This window comes from Trachurus japonicus, chromosome 9, assembly GCF_045865225.1.
Source record: "Trachurus japonicus isolate A0001 chromosome 9, Traja_1.0".
NCBI classification, from domain to species: Eukaryota; Metazoa; Chordata; class Actinopteri; order Carangiformes; family Carangidae; genus Trachurus; species Trachurus japonicus.
In genome coordinates this window covers 39,153,897-39,173,461 of record NC_140915.1, presented here as the reverse complement: position 1 = coordinate 39,173,461, position 19,565 = coordinate 39,153,897, and the positions used below count along the sequence as shown (strand labels likewise).

The 19,565-nt window shown below is 41.0% G+C and overlaps 1 protein-coding gene across 5 annotated transcripts; it reads right to left on the bottom strand.

Annotated features, from left to right (window-relative positions):
* Window positions 1-722: 722 nt before the first annotated feature.
* On the bottom strand, window positions 723-19,451 carry tango2 (transport and golgi organization 2 homolog (Drosophila)). Of its 5 annotated transcripts, none has more exons than XM_085787848.1 (10): window positions 19,328-19,451; window positions 18,706-18,769; window positions 18,314-18,437; window positions 13,213-13,301; window positions 10,788-10,907; window positions 10,468-10,585; window positions 3,595-3,662; window positions 3,294-3,447; window positions 2,075-2,179; window positions 723-1,579 (listed from the first exon to the last, which is right to left on the bottom strand). In XM_085787848.1, exons 3-10 carry the CDS (start codon window positions 18,367-18,369, stop codon window positions 1,459-1,461), a joined length of 831 nt encoding a protein of 276 aa, XP_085643974.1. In that variant the 5' UTR covers window positions 18,370-18,437; window positions 18,706-18,769; window positions 19,328-19,451; the 3' UTR covers window positions 723-1,458. The 5 variants fall into 5 exon arrangements, with proteins under 5 accessions (XP_085643974.1, XP_085643978.1, XP_085643975.1 ...); XM_085787852.1 differs by having other exon boundaries at window positions 3,294-3,444; XM_085787849.1 differs by having other exon boundaries at window positions 19,380-19,451.
* Window positions 19,452-19,565: the final 114 nt, after the last annotated feature.

Here is a 19,565-nt window from a genome sequence, read left to right as displayed (position 1 = left end):
CAAATCTGGATAAATTCCCTCAACGTGTCACAGAGATACTAGTCACCAAACCTTTGAACTTTGACCCCCCCAAACCTGGTCAGTTCATCCTTTAATCTTGTTTATGCCAAGCTCTGTCAGTATGTCATTGGTTAGTGGGGGTGTTCTGTGGCTGAATGGTTATAGCACATCTATGTTGGCATAGCCCAAAGCAGTGATCACCGGTCTGGCTCAGGACCAAAATGATCTTTACTGCATGTCATTCCCCCAGTCTCTCTCACTGCTTTCCTGTCTCTCTTCACTGACCTATCAAATAAAGGCATAATATAACCCCCAAACACTTAAAAAAAAACATGGCATTAGTAAGTAGAGAAATCACATCCACAAGAATGGGATGGATGGGTTTATGTACAGACAGAAAACCTGAAAACAATATGCCTGCAGCTCTGGTTTCATCAGCAGACAAATGAAAACGTCTTCACAAGTCTCATCAGCACTGGGCTCTTGAAGTCTGACCTTAACACAGGAAGCTGCTGTTACAGTGCATCCTCACTCATCGTGTTATGCACAAGATTTGACCAACATTTTGGTCAGGTCCATTTTAAACCCCACTCAGAAGTAGTTGGTTTTAAAGAGAGTAAAATGCAGAACTCACCTGACAGGTGCTAGAATACACATGGTTACTAAACAACTGAATGCCTCACAGTGTGTTTGTGTATTGTCAACAATCATTCCATGGTAAGTCATTGTTTGGATATTGTATTTATTGTCAAGCAGCTGTAAAAGCCATTATCCTACCATGGAAGCAGTCAGAGTTCCAGTGCCTGAAACTATTTGCATCCAGCACGGAGATAGCTGCTGTAACACTGACACTGTAGTTGTGCAGGGATGGAGAATGACAAATTACCTTTGACTGTGATCTTACATCAGATTACACATTCTCTAGAAAAACATTGGTGACCCTGTGAAATCTCAGTGTGTAAAATGGAAAACAATAGGAAACATTTCAATCTGTTTTTTTCTTTTACTTTGTAATAGCTGAATAGTCATTTTGTTGCTGGGAAATGTTCAGTAAGTGTGTATTCACTTCATATAATCGATTTAAAAGGTAAAAACAGTACTGATTGAAGTTCATAGCAGGTTACCTGCGATCAGTAATGGATTACACTTTTTCGAGCAATGCAACCCTGCTGTTATGTGAAATATTTTCCTCTACAAAATTATACATGTTCTTTGGCAATCTTTTAAATTAGAATATATGTTTTAAAAAGATGCATTTTAACTTAAATCGAGAATAAGAAATACATATCACTGAAGTCAGAGAGGCAGCTAGTGCCGACTAGCTGAAGAGAAAGTGCAGATGAGTGTTCATGTTCACATGGCTGCTATGATGAGGAGCAGCTGGCGGCGGGGGACCAGGGCGACGGAAGGAAAGGTGATGCAAAAAAAGGCACAGAGTGGGTTTCCTCCATCGTGTCTTCACCCCTGCAGCTTGAACTGGAAAGAACTGGTGCTCCATTTACTTGTATCACAGTTGAGCATGGTGCGCTCTGTGAAGGTCACATTCCCTTCAGCGTCTATCAAGATTATTGTATTGGTCCTGAATGGGAGGGGGCATGGGGAAAGGGACACAAGCACACAAACAAAATGAAATAAAAATTACTGAGGGAAATAGCTTGAAAAGTAACACACAGGCAGATGGGAAAGGTTACACTGGGCAACTACTGAAGGATCATTTAACAGTCAAATGTTCACATTTGAGGTATTTAGCCAAACAGCCTTATCAGAAATGAGCAGCCAGAAGCAGATAGTGCTCTGCAAAATGACACTTTGATGGCTGTGACAAAGACTGACCCTCTGACCTTTTGGCGACAGGACAGTCTCTGTATCCGCTAATCCACCGTGGCTTCACCGTGTAGACAATCCCCTTTCATTTCCTCGCTGCGGAGGATTGATTTCACTGGGGATTTTTATGTACCAACAGTTCTCTGCTGTCTATGATCCTGCAGTCTAACCCAGTCCTGTCAGTAACTCAGGTGGAGGGAAACAGGGGGAGAGAACAGACAGTGGTTTTGTGTGGGTGGACGACACTGACCTTGTGCCATAATGAGGTGAGCGAACACACACCGCTGACAGAGCTTGGATCATGGGCTGACTGTAACCATCGCCCTGGCTCTCCTGAGCTGGATCAGGTGCGTTCCTGTTAAACAAACACACTATTTACTTCAACAGTCATGTGCCTCCAGTACATGCAGTGATGATACATAACACCCAAATATACTTAAGTACTGGACATTTATTTCAGACGCTGAGTCTCTCAAGCCTAAAAGAACAAGAATGTTTGGAAACTTTCTCTTAACTCATATCTCACTAAAATCTGTTTATGAAAACATTTCCAGCCAATAGGCCATGCATAGCAGCCTTGATTCATTTCACAATCTATAAAAACAACAGTTACTTCACAAGCAAAACTGATGAAGCAGGTGCAAAATTTGCTGCTCAGTGTTTCGGTAAATATAATTTCATTTCAAGATGGTCCACAGTAATGCATATGCAACAATTGCTTGTTTCATATTTGACTATTTCTTTTTTTCTTTCTTCTCTCTCCATTGTCTGTCTCAACCAGCTCCCAGTGGCACTGTACCGCTGTGCAGAGGTTTTTGGGTTTAGTCCACAGGCTTGGCCTTAAGGTCTCACAGGGTGGTAAGACATGCTGGGTTCACCCGATTCATTTCTTCGGTCAACTCAACTGTATGCTCTCCTGTCAAGAGTTTGATATTTCAAATTCTGCACATTCACTGGTGCTAGAGAGAAGTTCTTTCTACAGCTCGGACTGCAGGCCTGGCCATCTTTCCTATGAGTTCACACAAACAGACTACTCTACTCTGTTGGGATACATCATGTGGCTGGCAGGACTAAACGCCTTTGCAACTGGAGATACCAATTCAAGGAGAAATCATCATGCTGCAAATCGTAAACATCAGTGATCAGACAGATTTTATACACAAGTCCAACCTGACCGAAAAAACAAGGCAACCAGAAAACCAAGATTGGACTGAACCAGGGAGAAATAATGAGATCAGTGAAGTGTCAATGTTTTCCTCTTAGCTAGGAATTGAACATGTCAAAATCGATTGTGATACATGTTCACAATCAGAGTAAATTGATATTTTAGTGAATATACAGGTAAATACCCTCAATATGTCATCATAAAATCCCCTGAAAAAAGTGTATAAATACAAATGAAGATGACAGGTTACTGTGGTGTGTGAATCTATAGAAGGAGAACTGATAGGTGTATGATAATCACTCACAGCTCTTCATTATTGAGGACATTGAGCAGCTCCTGCACCAGTCCATCACACGACAGGGACTGGTTGTTGACGACGCTGGTGAAGTGACGCTTGCCTTGCAGCAGCTTCTTCCAGGGAGTGTCCAGGAGTGAGTTACTCAGGCCGTAGATCCCTGCTGAGGAGCAACATGCAGGACGCAGACAGATACGTACACCGGTTAAGGTCTGACGGTGACCACGGACATGAAGGGGCCATGGGGCCGAGAGGAGAGGTTAATGTGGAATGAACGGTTTCTACAGCAACCATGTTAAAAAACACAGACCTTGTTTTAGATGGATGGGCTCGGGGCTGCCTCTGTTTCCATAGTAACACACAATGTCTTGTTTGGCTCTACATGGGACACAGTAAGACAGAAAATTAGAGACTGCATTTAGTGATGATTAAACTTGTTTATATCTAATTATGAAGGCAGAGTCGTAATGTGTCTACGCTCTTTAAATGAATGCAAACACAGCAAAGATGATGTTCAGAGCAGCCCCTCTGAGGGAATGATGTAAAATGGGTGCTCGGGGTGATGGAGAATATCAATACTGCACCATACAGTATTCTTTAATGACTGATTTTCTTGGCAGTCCTGGAAAATAGGAATTAAGAAGGCTGTTTAACTGGTGGATGCAATTCAAATGGGAAAATACCAAACACCACAGTAATTTGCAGCATTTAAATCTTACACCAAAGGGACAACTGGGTAACATTAAGGCATCAAAATATAAATTAGTGATGCAAACACCTTTGACGACCACAAAACCATTTAGTTGCGGTGTTAGATCTCTTTGCAAAGTCCTCAGTTAGAGGGAATTTATTCCGCCTGAAAAATCAGGCTGACATCAAGGGCATCTGTGACGGCTTTGGTACAGGAGAGTGAATAATAAATTATGACCAAATTCCTTTGAACCAGTACGGGAATGAATTTTTTGATGTCAATTTTATGACAGCCATACCAGTCGCATCAGTCAATCTGAAATGTGGTGCAACACTGCTTCAACATCTAACTTGGAAAGTTTCCCAGTCAAGAGCTGCCAAGACAAGATCAGAATATGCTGCTGGGCCTGTTGCTCTGCAGCTAAATGTAGCGGATAGTTGTAAAAGGCAGAAATACAAAGCAGGACACTGAGCCACGCTTCTGGTCTAGATACCGTTTATCACCAACTGGTGGCTTTAGAACCCACTTACAAAGATTTCATATTTGCTCAAAGCTGAAAAAAAGTATTAAACTATGTTTGTTTGGACCTGAGTCTGACTGTGGCTCATACAATACCACAATTGTCCTCTTCTTCTTGTGCCAAATGTAATAGGAGCAGGGAGGATCATTATCTGATGGGTCCACCGAGCTCCAAAGACACTGATGTAAGAGAAGATCTGACGTGGCAGTAAATACACTTTCATTTCTCATTTTTCACATTTAATTAAAATCATCTGATGCCATCTGATCTGTCAGTTAGTATTTTGTGCATCTCTCAGAATTCATTCCGCGCTTTCCTCAGGGACATTACCATTTCTTTTAACCTCTGCAATCTACCAAGGACCGGGGGAATATGATGACACAGACTGACATGAGCCAACCTCACACACACACTCTCACTTTCATACCCTTCAGATGATGAGATAAACACACTCTGCCCCTGCGCAGAGGTCATTCTTAACTGTTTGCGCAAGAGCTTCGGTGTCTTGTGTACATTTCCTGAGGCAGAGCGGTTTCTAAAGGCTGGACAATATGTGTCCAAGCAGCTGTGAGAGAATCCTCAAAGCTGTAGGTTGACATTACACCGTCCCTTTGACAACAACAAATCAAAGACCTTAATATTGTTGCCATCTTGACCCCCCCAGAGCCCAGCTGAGCAGCCTGGATACACAACCACTGTTTCTGTTTCCTGTGGTTACCATGAACACAGCGGCTCTGGCCAGTGTTGACTCGGCTGATAGCGGTCGCCCTCATCCTAGCATGTGCACAGTTGCTCAATGGAAACCAGATGGCACCACAACCTGAAAGGAGATGAAGTGTCTGTGCACCCCCTCCCCTCCCCTCCCCTCCCCTCCCCAACCTGTTGTCAGTCCTGCTGCAGCAACAATATCAAAGACTGTTTTGATGTTCTGACCAGAGACGCTGTGGCCTGAACACAACAATCCCCAAAAACCTTTAGTGTTGACCTAATGTACGCTGTAAAAAATAGGCATTTGTGCAATATAATGATTCTGGGTTTCAGTTTTTTCATAATAAATCTTTTTTAGATATTTATTTATCACTGTAACCTTTTTATTTAAATATACAGTATTAAAGGGACAATGAGGAGTTTTGTTAAAGCAAAGTGTTTTCTCACTACATTTATGAGCCTCCGCACCGTGAAATTCTTTGACCGGCGCAAGACAGACTCATGTTTTCATTCATCAAGAATTAAAGTCAGAGGTTGGAAGACGATCACATACCGTCGTAGTTCCCACCATAAACGGAGATTCATACGGCGGCGTTATTCTCATGACTCGCCACGAAACCGAAAGTAAAGAAACGCTGGTCGGCTCGCCCAGCATTTCCACCACCACTAATAATAACAAAATAACCATAGAGACAAAACCATAGATTTATCTAAAATGGGCCCATTAACAAGTGGTAATGTAGATTAATCCACATTAATGTGAGACTTTTTTATAACCAAATAGAGTTTTTTTTTTTTGGTGATGTTTCTGTCTTCTGCCTTGTGTTTTTCATAATTTTGTTCGAGTACATATAAACGTATTAAAATGAACTCTGAACTCTCTGATATACACCTTCCCCATGCTGAGCTTAAAACCGTCCATAGTGGCAGCAGGTGGAGGATTTGTGGAAAGATAGCTCTATCTCTGCCTTTTGAAAGTGGCTCCAGTATCCAGAGCCCCATCAGGTGGCTGTGGCTTGATTTGGGCTGAGATGAGGGAACAGCAGGAGGTCAAGGCAAATGGAGAGAGAGAGAAACCAGGGTGGGAGAGTCTTTTTCAGATCTCTGTCAGAGAGTAATCAGTATGCTGGCTGGGAGATGTTCTAATGAAGAGTCCTCTGTACTGAGGCTGCAGAGCAATTTCCCCCCATCGCCAGCTGTGGTTTAGTTGCCTGGAGATGGTTGGACGAGCTTTCAACCTTATCGGCTCAGAATGTGGATGGACATGTTGTTACGGGCTCCTGGGTAACGACATGTACAACATGTACAACATGTACTCTCATTCCCAATCACACACATCTGATGGAAGGAACAAAGTTGGCTTGTCCATTTTTAATCATCTTTCTCCATGCCAGCAAAAGCGGCTTCACAGATGCACTGATCCAGACCGAAATATCTCCCAAACTATTTCACATTACCCATAGGCCGCTACACTGTAAAAACATCGGTGTAAAAAATTCAATTTTCTATTGCTGTGGTTTATGATTAATCTTACAAATGGCATTCCCATCAGTCTTGGCTGTACTTTGTATTTAGTCCTCATAAACCAGTGTTAGCGAGCCAACATGCTGAACTGCAATGCTGAACATGTTGAGTGTATTAATTCATCCCATGGCTGCACATTCTTGTCTTGTTATGATGAGATATATTACACAGTAAAGACTATTATCTTGATTGAACTGTAACGAATAATACTGATTCTCCTATTTCAGCATTAGTTACTGTACGTGGCCTTCAGGTGATCTCTGACTTGATAAACAGAGCATAAAACCATAATGTTCTTTTATAACTCTACACCCTACCACACCTGACCTTCGTCTTGTGAAACCAGCTCATTAGATTGGTTAGGATCAGGCTGCCTTTCATAGCTGGATAGATGTAGGACAATGCAGAGGGCTATAGATCTCCTGTCTAATAAAACCATATGATCCTATGTGAAAAACTACAGAGCCAGAATCAACATTATTTTTATTTTTCTGGCCTTTTTTCTTAACATCTGGATTCACTCAATGAACAATGAGAGCTAAATTTGAACTATTTACAGTGAGCATCTATCAACAGTTACAAAATTATATATTATATTCCACAGAAAGTGCATGTGTTATCATATAAGTCCCCTTATAAGCACTAAACGACTTTTGCTGATAAAAAATGTTCCTTTTTAAAACGTTGGGAGTTCATCCAGCCCTGAAACTCTGGAATGTTTGTATCTGCTGTGCTGCTGTTTTTCTTTTTTAGCTCGAACAACTTTCTGCCAAGAATTACAACACATGGTTTGAGGCCATAAGACTGAACCACTTTCTTAAGTTGTTTTTATAAAATAGCCATACTCTGCTTGACTGAAAATGCATCAGGGGTAGCGTTTCTTTGCAGGCAAACATCAGAGGAAATATTCATTAAAATGGATAATCTCTGGGCACTGACTTTAAAGCAAGAGTGACATAAAGTGGGATCAAAAACCAACGTTATAGAAAAGTCTAGATGAAATGTTGGATATGGAGCCCTGAGAGCATCAAGCTGAGAATATCTGAGATCTGAATTTAAATATATATGGTATTAGCTCCACTGGGAGAAAGATCAGTGTAATGTTTTGGAAATGCGTTGCTGCCACTGAGCAAATCATTCGCATGTACTGTAGATACTGTATGTATGTACTGTAGACTCTTTAATAAGGCCGATCCTGATTTAACAAGTACCACAGTTAATGACAGGCAATACATGCATCCACTGGGCCAGCTGAAATGTTCTGATGCTTCTGGGTTGTGTATTACGACGAGTACACCAAGTCTCTCATAAGCATTTAAATGACGGTCACACACACATTCAATAACTGGGTGAAGACACATCCTGTCCTGCATCAGCACCACATCATAAATCACTCTCTGGTTACAGATGAATGAGAAATCCTCTATTCACAAGATGTAGTTATTGATCTGGAAAGAAACCAGACGCCTGATTTCCTCTAACCTGCCGGGCACGTCACAGAGGAAATGAATGGGCTGGTAATGACGCTGTTTATTTAATAGATGTAGGTTGCTGTCTATTACTGTGCCATCTCTATCTGCAGTGAATGTGGCTCTTAGATGATCTGAGGGGAAAAAACACATTTGTTTCGTCACTGCAAGATAAACACAGGGCACTTTCACTGTGTTGCTGTATCATGAGCATGAGCTGGCACTTTATTTTTTCATTAGGGTGGAACACTGCTGACAAAAACAGTTGTTGTTGTTTTCATGTACTGGTCAATTTTGACATAGTGGGTCATTTTGATTCTATAACATCTCTCAGACGAGTGGAAAGCAAACATCTAAAGTCACTTTTAGGTGATTATTATTACACTTTTTTTGTTGTTCATCTGACTCTGTATTGTTGTATTGTAAAGCTCTTTCCCCTGCACAATGTTGTTGAAGCCAAACACCATCGGTTGCTATGTGTTTGCAGCCACTTGTTAAAGTGAAACTTAGGAAATGAAGAAATTTAACAACATGCAGTACATAAATACAAAGTACAAAAATGTTTCTCACAGTCTGAGGCAGAAATCTCCACCTCCGTAGCCCTTAGATAAACTTTACTTTTATTCCTATCTCTATTCCCAAGATTTTTGAGCAGGGTTTGTTCATATATCATTTATAGCTTGATTTATTCCTAAAAACATGGTATAAATTGGTTAAGAGTATATATTCAGAGTTTTATATGGCATGTTTGCACATTAAAAAGTAAACTTTTAGTAAAATTGTAATACAAAGAATAATTGTCTTATTGTCTTAATGCAAGTAATCACTTGAGGAGGCCCTTAAGAGGAATGCCACTGGGGCAGTGCAGGGGCAACGACAGTCACCAGTTATGGTCAGGACATTTGCTACTTGATGGCCTCTTCATATCAGTGACAGCTGAGCCATTTAGCTGCTGTTATGTGTTTAGTGGATTGTGGAGGGAGAAATCAAAGGATTTCCAGGGGCTGAAATGAAAGTGATAAAAGGCTGAAGAGACGCAGGGATCCATGAATATTTTGTGCAGGTATTGCAAACCTGGGACTACTTTATATGAATACCAATAACATAACGAATGCCTTTATTGTCGTTACACACTGCAACGAGATTGGATGGCCACTTTTGACAGTATATGGAGAACAAAAACACACACAGACATAATAGTGTGTGAAGATACAACCCTAATGGGGCTTAAACAATGACTAGAAATAAAACCTCTTCCTGGAATCATGTTGACTGCTGAATGAGTGAATTCAGCATAACTTCAGACTCAATATTATAGTTGCTGCATCATGAGCAATGCACCATAGTTTGAAGATTATCAGCTAAACAGTTGTTAGGAAAACTGAAATACCGACAGAGAGACAGAGATTCCTCCACTTATTGTGGTTATAAAATGTGTAGTGTATTTCTGTAGCCTCTGCAGTGCTAAGACTGTCAGGGAAGGGATGTACGAGCATAAATAAATCCCTTCTGAGAGGAGATCCTGCTTGAGGCCATGTTAACAAAAGGCACAGATCATGACACCAAACTCCACTGTGGAAACCCTGATTTCTCCTCTTCTGCAACAGGGATGTGCGTGCTGAAGCGCCAACCTCTCGCTGGCAGAAACTGAGACTTGTTTCCATGCCAGTTGTCTACAGGGCAATGACAGCTCCCTCAGAATGCACTGATCCCACTTTGATTTTTCCCTCTTAACCAGGTTACTAAATTTAGTCAAATCAGTCAGGCCTACAAAGCAGAAGAAGAAGTAGGAGGAGAAAAAACTCATTATTTTTAACGCTGTCTCGATTTTCTGTGTTTGAAACCCTGAAACATGAGCAGGTATTCCTTTAGAGCTTTAATGCTGGCTCTTCCACAGCTCAACATCTGAGATTTCCTTTCAGCTCTGCCTGCTTTGCACTCCAGAGATGAACACACTGCTTTTGTTTCATCCCCAGGTTAGAAAAGGCCAGAGGAACAGAGTAACAACCTACTCTCAGCAAGCTTAAAACTCTTTGAATCAAAATGCTGGTGGTGTAGGATTTGGCCACTGTCCCTAGGTGTCATGAGGTGACCAGAAGTCACCACATGACACCCCCACAGTACAATAAACAATGTGTCTTCACATCCAGCAGCCTCATGTTGGAAGTCCGTTTTTACAGGCAAAACGTGGTGCAAAGATTCTCACAAGTGTTTGACTCTCACTTTCCACAACACTTAATACGGCTTTCACCACTTCTTTCATTCACTCACTTGAACTCTGCTGTGATGAGGTTGAAGCCATTGTACAGATGGCTTTCTGTTGACACCTTCTTCAGGTATGAGTAGCTGTCCACGTCCTTGTCCATAAGGTAGTTAGACACTAAAAATCCTGCAGATCAACAGCAGCAGAAAAGAAATGCCTCTTAAATCATGCACTCAAAACACCATCTTAATTAAACACTTGTATGAGTAGACTGAATGCATTAGGAGCAGTTAGATCATACATCTGAAGTGGAAAAGACTGTGGAGACTTGAGATGTATGAGTTAACACTAGGCTTGCTGACAGTGATCATATCTGTGGCTGCTTCACCTCTCCCTTGTGCATCAGGGTTGGGGCGTCCCTCCATATAGTTAGTGATGGCAGCCAGCTTTCCCCTCTTGGTGATGCCCAGCCACGATCCTCCTTCCTTTCCATACTCCTGGTCCAGACCTGGTGCACAACAGAAGTCGCTGAATGTTTAAACGCAGCTCTGACTTCATCAGGAGTGAACAAATATTGTACATCACTGTCAGCAGTCAGTGAACGGCCACGATATAGAAAATGACGACCTAGATTTCAATGTGTGGTACAGTATTTATAAATGTTTCCCTGTTCTTTGAATGATTGTGATAAATGCAATACCCTGGGGGAATCCATTTAGTGATGTGAAGTGTTTGTCATGTTTTGGCAGATTTCCCTCAAGGGTTTTAGGGACTTTTTTCTCAAACCAAATTTGGATTCTTGCCGGGAGCAGTTGGTGGTGATTGCCATTTGACAAGAGCTTTAACTACTGTTGTGTAAAAAGAGACTCATTCGGAAGTGCTTTGTCTTCAGGGCAGATTAGAGGCTACTGGCAGAGCTCAGACAAACCAGTGCTGACTGGTTTGCACACTAACTTCAGTAAGAAAATAAATCATATTTAACACTGGCATTGTTTTTCATCATTGAGCCCAGCTATTGATAAGAATGAAAGTTTAACACTGAAGTTTCTTCTAGACTGGTGGGTAAACAGCTGTTAATGCTAATGCTAGCTATATAGCAATAGCAACACTTAGAAATAATGTTCTTTAAGGTTAGTCCCAACTAACCACACGTGAGTCTCAAGAGGTCAATGGGGTGTTTTCATGATGTATACAGCAACAGCATACAATATAAAAACCATGGTAACACTTTATAATAAGTAAGTACACACTATTAAGCATTAGTTAAGCATTAATAAATACTGAATTTGCATGAATACTCATCAGTATGTCGTTTATAAATACAGTTAGTGCTTATCAACAATGAGTAAAACATTTTTAACTGTGTTTACTACTATGTATAAAATACTATGTGTTATAAATGATGAATTCGCTTAACAGTGTGTACTTATTATAAAGTGTTACCAAAATCATGTTTCTACTAATAAACCAATTATAAGTAACTATTATCTTTTTTAAGAAAATCCTCCTCAAGTAATTCAGCAACTAACAAAGTAACTACTTAAAAAAATAACAAAGTAAGGCTTGGCAGAAAACCATTAAATCATGAAGTGAACACTGACCTTAATCTCATTGGAGATCTTTTCCCCCATTATCTACTTCTGTGCTAAGGCCTCAGTGATGCAAACCGTGAAGCAAAATGTCCATCACCCTCGTACAAAAGGCAGTAAGAAATACACTTAACATGGACTAGCCTTCATTAAAATAGATCCAATGAGATACAGAACTGCTGGACTGTATCTATATAAAACAATGTAGCAAGTATATGAAGTGCACATTGTTTAATAGTAAGTCTTTTTAATAAGTCTTATGTCAATAAATCAGTTGTTTACTTTCTTTATTCCTCCTCCAGACGTGACACAGAAGAGGTGGGGCCTGGTTAAGTCGCCTGTACCTCCTGGTGATCGATAAAGACAGGTCCACTTACACAGACAATGGCCAAGGCGGCCAAACACTCTCAGTCCTCTGGGCTGGGTGGAAAGCTATAGCCAGATCCCACTGGGAGCTATAGCTTACTTCCTCTCTCGTCATGCTATGTCTCCTTCAGGGCCTTGCCTCTGCCCCCCACAGCCCCACAGATAAGGCACAGCCATTTATTCCTGTCACATCGCATAAAAGCAGCCATCAATTAAAGGCCCACTACTGGAGTCCTGACCCCTCTATTACAGAGGGGAGAGGAGACTGATGAACAACAAGGCTATCTCTGTGTTTCCTCCTTCAGCAGAAAGAGGGAATGATTGATTTCCTCCGCTTGCCTATAATGTGTATTGCACATCAGTCAATTAAATATAGTTTACCATTGGGGGGGGGATATGTCCTGTGACGGAGAAGGAGGAGCACTGGTTTCAGAGGTGAAGGAGACAGATTTTTTTTATTATTGTGAAAGGCATTTAGCCTTGAATTGAACTGCTGCTAAAACCCAAACACCCAGTTTTAAAGCTCAGCATATATTCCAAATTGCCTAGATTTAAATGAAGGACAGGGAACACAAAGTTGTAAGTCATACATTTAAAAATCTAACTTTTGTTATTGCTTCCTTTTATTTTTTATTTTGCTTCACCACATCAGATAGAACCAAACAGGGTTAATTTAAGACAGATCCATTTAAATCAGTTAAACATGTGTTTTTCTTCCTGATTATGTTTTATTGCCAGTTTAATCTTTTGTTAGATCTCTTTCGCAAAGAGATGTGAAAGGTTAAAGATTCAAGGAGGCAAAGCCAGAACTTGAAAACAGGACTAACAGCTCGGACTTGCTTCATGTTTACGACTTACCACTGAGGATCTCGCTGTTGGTCCCCCAGTAGTCTGCAGCTTTAGACGGTCTGTTGTAGAACTCATCTCTGTTTGCAGCCAGAATCAGCCTGAGGAGAGAAGAGAGAAGAGAAAAGAGAGGAGTTGGACGTGTCGTTGTGTTGTTTCTGTTCGTGCTGTGGGTCTTGTTCATCTGCTCTTGATGTGAAGCACCGAGGTATTACGGAAGGTCGTCGGTGGTCTGAGCAGCAGATCCATCACCAGTGGCTCATTCATCATCGTGAACACATGACATCCCATCTCCTTTATCTTTATTCTCAGTTGGCAGTTGATCATATCTTTATATCCTGCAGCTCTTTAGAAAAAAAGATATGTTTTGTCTGTGCCTTCTCTGTGACTGATGTAGACCTTCCTACTGATCTACAACATTTACACAAGTGATCATTACACAAATAAGTTGCTGCATTGTTTGCAACAGACTCAGTTTTTTTTCCCTCTGGGCACACCATGTTGTAGGTTTTTCCACTGGAACAAAAGGTCTCAGATGTGTCCAGGTGATTTCAAAGAGAGTGTGTCATTTAACTGAGCAGGATGTGTAGAGGATATGAAAGGTCAAGGTTGGAAGGAGATGGGTGTCCTTTTGATGATGACGACCAAAGGAAAGAGGATCAAAAAAGAACAAGATGGTCAAAGGATGAGCCAATATAACAGTTATAAAACAACTCATCTCAACACAGGATGTAAGGTGAGAAAAATGTGATCCAAATGGTCTTAGTGTTCTGACTACATCAGGGCAGTTTGGTGCAATTGATTTAATTCATATTTTTCATTTATATTCATTATATTTTCATTTACTCTAAATTACTATAAAACTTTCCACTGCTTTTACACTCCTCTCGAGACAGGATTTCATTTCCCTGCATTATAAAAATCCAACTACCGGTAGTTTTTTAGGGCTTTGTACAAAAGCTAACAACATGATGCTATCACAGTGTTATACCAGTGCTGATTTTATGATATTATCTGAGGTATTCACAAAGTACAAAAGTACATTTCTGTTTTTCCCACTGAAATGGACGTCCTCCTTTCCTGGAGCAAACCACAAAATCTTTTAAAATTTTTATATTTAATCATTTAATTTTCTAAACTCTTGAACCCCAGTGACTCATCATTAGCAGTCATTAAAATCATGCTGTGCTGGCAAACACTGTCTCAAACCCACAGGGCTTTTTCCCCACACATACATCAGGCTGAATTTTTAGAAATGTCTATAAAATGATGTGCAGTACATCCTGAACACTGACCATCTGAAAAGATACAGACTAACTTACAACGGGTCTAAAATATTTCACTCCGAGAAAAACATCCTGTAGTTTCAGTAAAGGGTTCAAATGAGGTGCCAGTGTGGAAAGCTATGAAACTACTTATTTTAAGATATAAAATGTTCATGCAGTGGGTTAAAAGTCTTTGAATTTTTGCAGAAAACTGTGGCAGATTTAGGTAAATCATCTAATTTACATCTCATTTTGCAAAGCTGGCTGTGCCTGCCTCGCATCGGTAACCTCTGCAGGTGTTTTATCCAATCCTAAATCTGTTTTTATTGCTAAAGCACTGCTACAACACAAACATTTGCCACTACAAACAAGAGTGAACAGCCTGAACGAGAGCGTGAGCTGATTTCAAATAAATCACCCTGGATGCGACTGTGCGGTCTGACAGAGGCTGCCTGTCAGTTCAGCGATGCACTACACTATGACCTGCAATATTACTCAGGGAGTCGGTGAGTAATTACGCCATTAGACTCCTGACCATTAACTGCTACGAACTGAATTGTGACCTGTATCTAATGCAACGCTGACCATTACTTACTCACTCCTGTCAGTTGTGGGGCAAAGAAACATAACATCACTTAGTGGCTCTCTATCCTCCCTCAGCATCTGTTACCTAGTATTCACACAGTGACACGCACGCACAAGTCTTCATCCAGCTCATCTCCTATTCTGCAGTTATGAAACAAAAAGAAAAACAACTGTTTCCTTTGCTTAGAGGAAAAGATGACCTCTTTCTATTGTACCATGTGAATTTTGTAAACATAAATTAACATCTAAGTATTGTGGACGATTCTAGTTTATGGTGTGTATAAAGGGATTACACTACATATAAAGGAAAGCCAATACAGCCACTTGCTATGCATTAATAGAATAAGAGTTCAGGTCATTGACATATAGATTTAAACACAGCAGAGAGGCACTTAAACACTCTTTGGGCTAACTCCACGGGCCAGAAAAAGGGCAAATGAAATTTATTGACTTGTACAATGGCCTTACATTTCCTCTGAGCCTGGCAATGGTCCTCCTATTAATCTTTCAGAAAAGGGAGCGTGGATCCTGTGTAAGAGCAAACAGATAAACCTAACTGACCTAATAGGAGTGGACCTCTGCGCATCAAAGGCTAATGACAGGCATTTCCCATGGCGCTGTGTGAGCCACTGCTGCTCCTGAAAACAAAGCTAACACTAATGATGCCGCGCAAGAGAGAGCATCTGCTCTCCGATCCTGCGGGGGAAAATCGCATGTTAGCAGCTCAGATCACAGTGACAGTCGGCCAGCTGCATCATGTACGAGGGATGGTGAGCAGCAGAGAGGTATCAAAGCCGGCCTCTGATTATTTTTTGTTTTTTTAATTCAACAAACACAGACTTGCAGACTTGGGAGCAGTCTCAGTGGGTTTGTTGATACCAATAGAATCATTTCATATCATTTTGGTGCACCTTCGACCTTTCATCTCGCATTTATGTCAACTACAATTTCCTCTTGATCAGCAAACTGTGTTTTAGATGTGGTCATTTGGAGCAGAAGGACAACTCTGTGTATTAAGCTGTAGATATTCATCGTCAAAACTGTTATGAAATGTTGAGATATAGCATTCTATCAGATAAGTGAAAAGTTTAACCTGCTGGTAGCACTAGGAGAGTAAGGGGCAGTAAAATGGTTTATTAGGGCTCATCCAGTAGGAATCATTAGTGGGAATGAATCTGAGCAAGATTTGATGACAATCCAATCAATAACTCTTAAGAAAATTCAGTCTGGACTCTGGACAACAGTGTCCCTCTGCAGAACCATTGGCACAAGTCTGAAGATATTAAATACATATGGTCAGAAGTTGCACACTTCTATTGTGATTTCTTTTTTTTTCTTTTTTTTACCTCCACTGATGTAAAAGCTCCATTAAAAACTGTCATAATGGTTTGTGTTTGGTCCATGCTTTTCATCTTTTTGGGTGCAAGCTCCTAGAGACCACTAAGTGACATGGATCAGCTACAAAAAGAAGTGCTCTAATCAAGGGTGAAATCAAGTTACGATGCTAGTTAGTTGATTGCAGCCTGACTCTCATTATGAGCGGACAGAAATGTTGAAAAAAAAGAAAAAGAAAATAAAGAAGCAGTTGTATTTCAGAAATCTCAGCATGTGTGTAATCATGGAGCCATTTGTCCTTAACATGAACCCATTTAACCCCTACAGACATTTACTACTATTTTCTGCTGTGGAAGTTCAACAATGTGTCGGTCCCGTGGTAGACTGCATGTACCCTGCCTTTGCCCTACATCAGCCTCCCCCTCCCCCCTTTACGATGCATAGATAGTATAGTGGATGGGCTGGGGCTTAAATAATTGTGCATAATGAAACTTTAATGTTGCCTTCAATCCACTTTGGTCTACACATTTGTTTTGATTAACACATCACTGCAGCACACAAAAACTTGGTCTGCAACTGGTAGTCTATATATAGCACTGATGTAACCGCATTAGGACACAGTACGTTTCACCTCTCCCCAGGTTTAGGTCTGAGTCAGTGCTCATAACACACCTCTGATGTGATCTCCTTAGGCGGGGTCAGACTCCCAGCGGGAAGGACAGAGATGGACTATGGCCAGGTAGAGAGCTCACTCTCGAGCTGGGGGGATTATAATAAGCTGGACTTCACAACACACTGCATCTCGCTTTAACTGCTAGGACTGCACATGTCTGTGCCTCCCACTGAAAGAAGTACGGTACACATTTACTGCTGGGTGGTAAAAGGGTGCAGATAGATCCATCTAGTATTTAAAACGTGATATTTGATCTTAACATTTTCCTTATTTTCCGTAATACGTAAGAACATTATGTGCCAGATATGACTGGAGGTGTGTTGCACAGCTGTTTATATTATTTCACAGACGCCTATGACAGTGTACAACACTAAAAAAGCATCATGCCTAAATATATACTATACCATAACAGAGGAGGCATTTCCTTTCCCTCAACTCCTTTGTCACAGCTATTTGTGTGTGTTTGCAACTGCTCAAAGCCCAAGTGGCAGACAAAACAATCCTGCAATGAGATGAAGTAGGGCACATTGCAGCATTGTCAGTGTATGACAGAAGTGATGTGAAGGCTCGCCGTGTCTTCATACATCAGCCTCAACAGTTTTTGTTTTGTTTATATTCACTTTATTCTAAAAATGTTCTGAGGCTGCATGTTCATGTGAGCTATGGCTCCAACTTTGAGTCAAAATTTCAGACATGCCATTGTGTTTCTTTTGCAGTGGTATATTTATTATTTGTATAGTTTATATTTATCAAGATGAACACAACAGTGGTAGTTCATGATTGGAAAGGTCAATATACTTATACTAATGTTCTGAAATCAAAAGTGATATTTCTCCACTTCCTGTTGAGACTATTTCCAACTATTTCATTTCCTTATCAAAATGTTCATGAGAAACATATTTCAGCTTGTCCAGAATGTGCTCTCTGACCTGTGTACATGAAGAGGGGTTGTTTCAAGATATGTGTGTTGAGTAATTCTGCTGAGCTGTTATGTCTGTCAGGGGTTTGGAGGCAGCTCCCTTGTTTGGATCTGTGAATTTGCAACTCAGCTGTACAGTACAACACTGTGATTGTAAATTAACTTAACATACATTCTCCGTGCGTGTGAAGCATTTCATGATTTTCCTGAAGCATCTGTAATATTACCATTTTTCATACAAATCCTTTCCTTTCAAAATTCCCCTTCTACTGCATTGCTGACCTTGTGTGTAGCAGAATTGGTATCAATATATAATCAAAGATATATTTTCTCTACCTGTAGGCATTTTTGGACGCAGGCCGGGGGTCAAACTTGAAGAATATTATACACATGGATGTACTGGGGGATAGATGACCAGGTTTTCACTCAGTCCGCATCTGCCTTGAAATCTTAGTCACATCTGACAAAGAGAATCAGAGATACAAATAAATCAGCACCCGTGTTGGTGTGTACGTGGCACATGACAGGACAGTGATTGGAGAGATGAGGACATTTGTTGCCACACCAGATCATGGCCTGAGCCTGGGTGGACGAAATTGTGCAATGTTAACTGGACAGAGATGACAGCTGCAGCTAAATGTGCTTCACATAAACGATATACAATGAGGAAAAGACTTGATAATGATGCATATTAATCTTTAGGATACCCTAACAGTCAGAATACTTACACACTTTACTTGGCTGCAGTAGGACAAACAACTGGACCATCCAGAGTGCATGCTGTGTGTAACCCTGTGAACACGTTCAGATTGGCAGCTATGAGCAGGAAGGCAGAAGTAAAGTAACTGTGGTTCAGTGGTTCCCCCACTGACTGACCACAGTTACCATTCAATGATGTGTCAGGTTTTGTATAATAACCATCTGATAGTACCATGCTGGTAGGTTGGAGCTTCTTACTACACAGTTAACATGTTATCAGTGTGATAACTTGTGTGTAGTTTTGTATAACAATCATCTGATAGTACCATGCTGGTAGGTTGGAGCTTCTTACTACACAGTTAACATGTTATCACTGTGATAACTTGTGTGTAACGTTACTTTAGCTTTGTGACAGGCTATTGATAGTTACATAGCTAGCCAAACAGCATAGCCTCTGTTTGTTATGTAGCTAGCCCTGCAGTGCACACCCAATAGTGGTGAAGTAACGCTTTTGCATAAGTAGGTAGTTTCACCTATCGACAAACTAGTTTCAGCATAACTTGGTAACGTTAACAGTAACTAGTCGCTAAGCACCAGTCGTTAGCATGGTTACAGCCAATAACATAACGGTAACAAACGGTCGATACCTACCTAAACTTAGCTACGCGCGGCACATTACAGTGGAAACATTAGTTCAGCTTACTGTTTCCCGGCTGACTGCTACACTGCTACACTGCTGACTGCTGTGTGTTGTCGGCTAACCGGACTAACCGTCCCCCTGTCCCTTTACACGGGCTGTTGACAACCAGAAGGAAGTGCTCCGGTAGAGTGACCTTGTTTTGATCCCCCGGCCGCGTCATAAGCCTCTACACCGGGTGGGCGGGGTTAT

What these genes read in the sequence shown, in the direction of transcription:
- tango2 (XM_085787848.1), bottom strand. Translation starts at nt 18,369, where the DNA reads ATGTGTATAATATTCTTCAAGTTTGACCCCCGGCCTGCGTCCAAAAAT. An exon ending in CCCTGATGCACAAGGGAGAG is followed by an intron (nt 10,586 to 10,787) that starts GTGAAGCAGCCA and finishes GTTGATCTGCAG; the next exon opens with GATTTTTAGTGTCTAACTAC. An exon ending in GTCCTCAATAATGAAGAGCT is followed by an intron (nt 2,180 to 3,293) that starts GTGAGTGATTAT and finishes TTTGTTTAACAG; the next exon opens with GAACGCACCTGATCCAGCTC.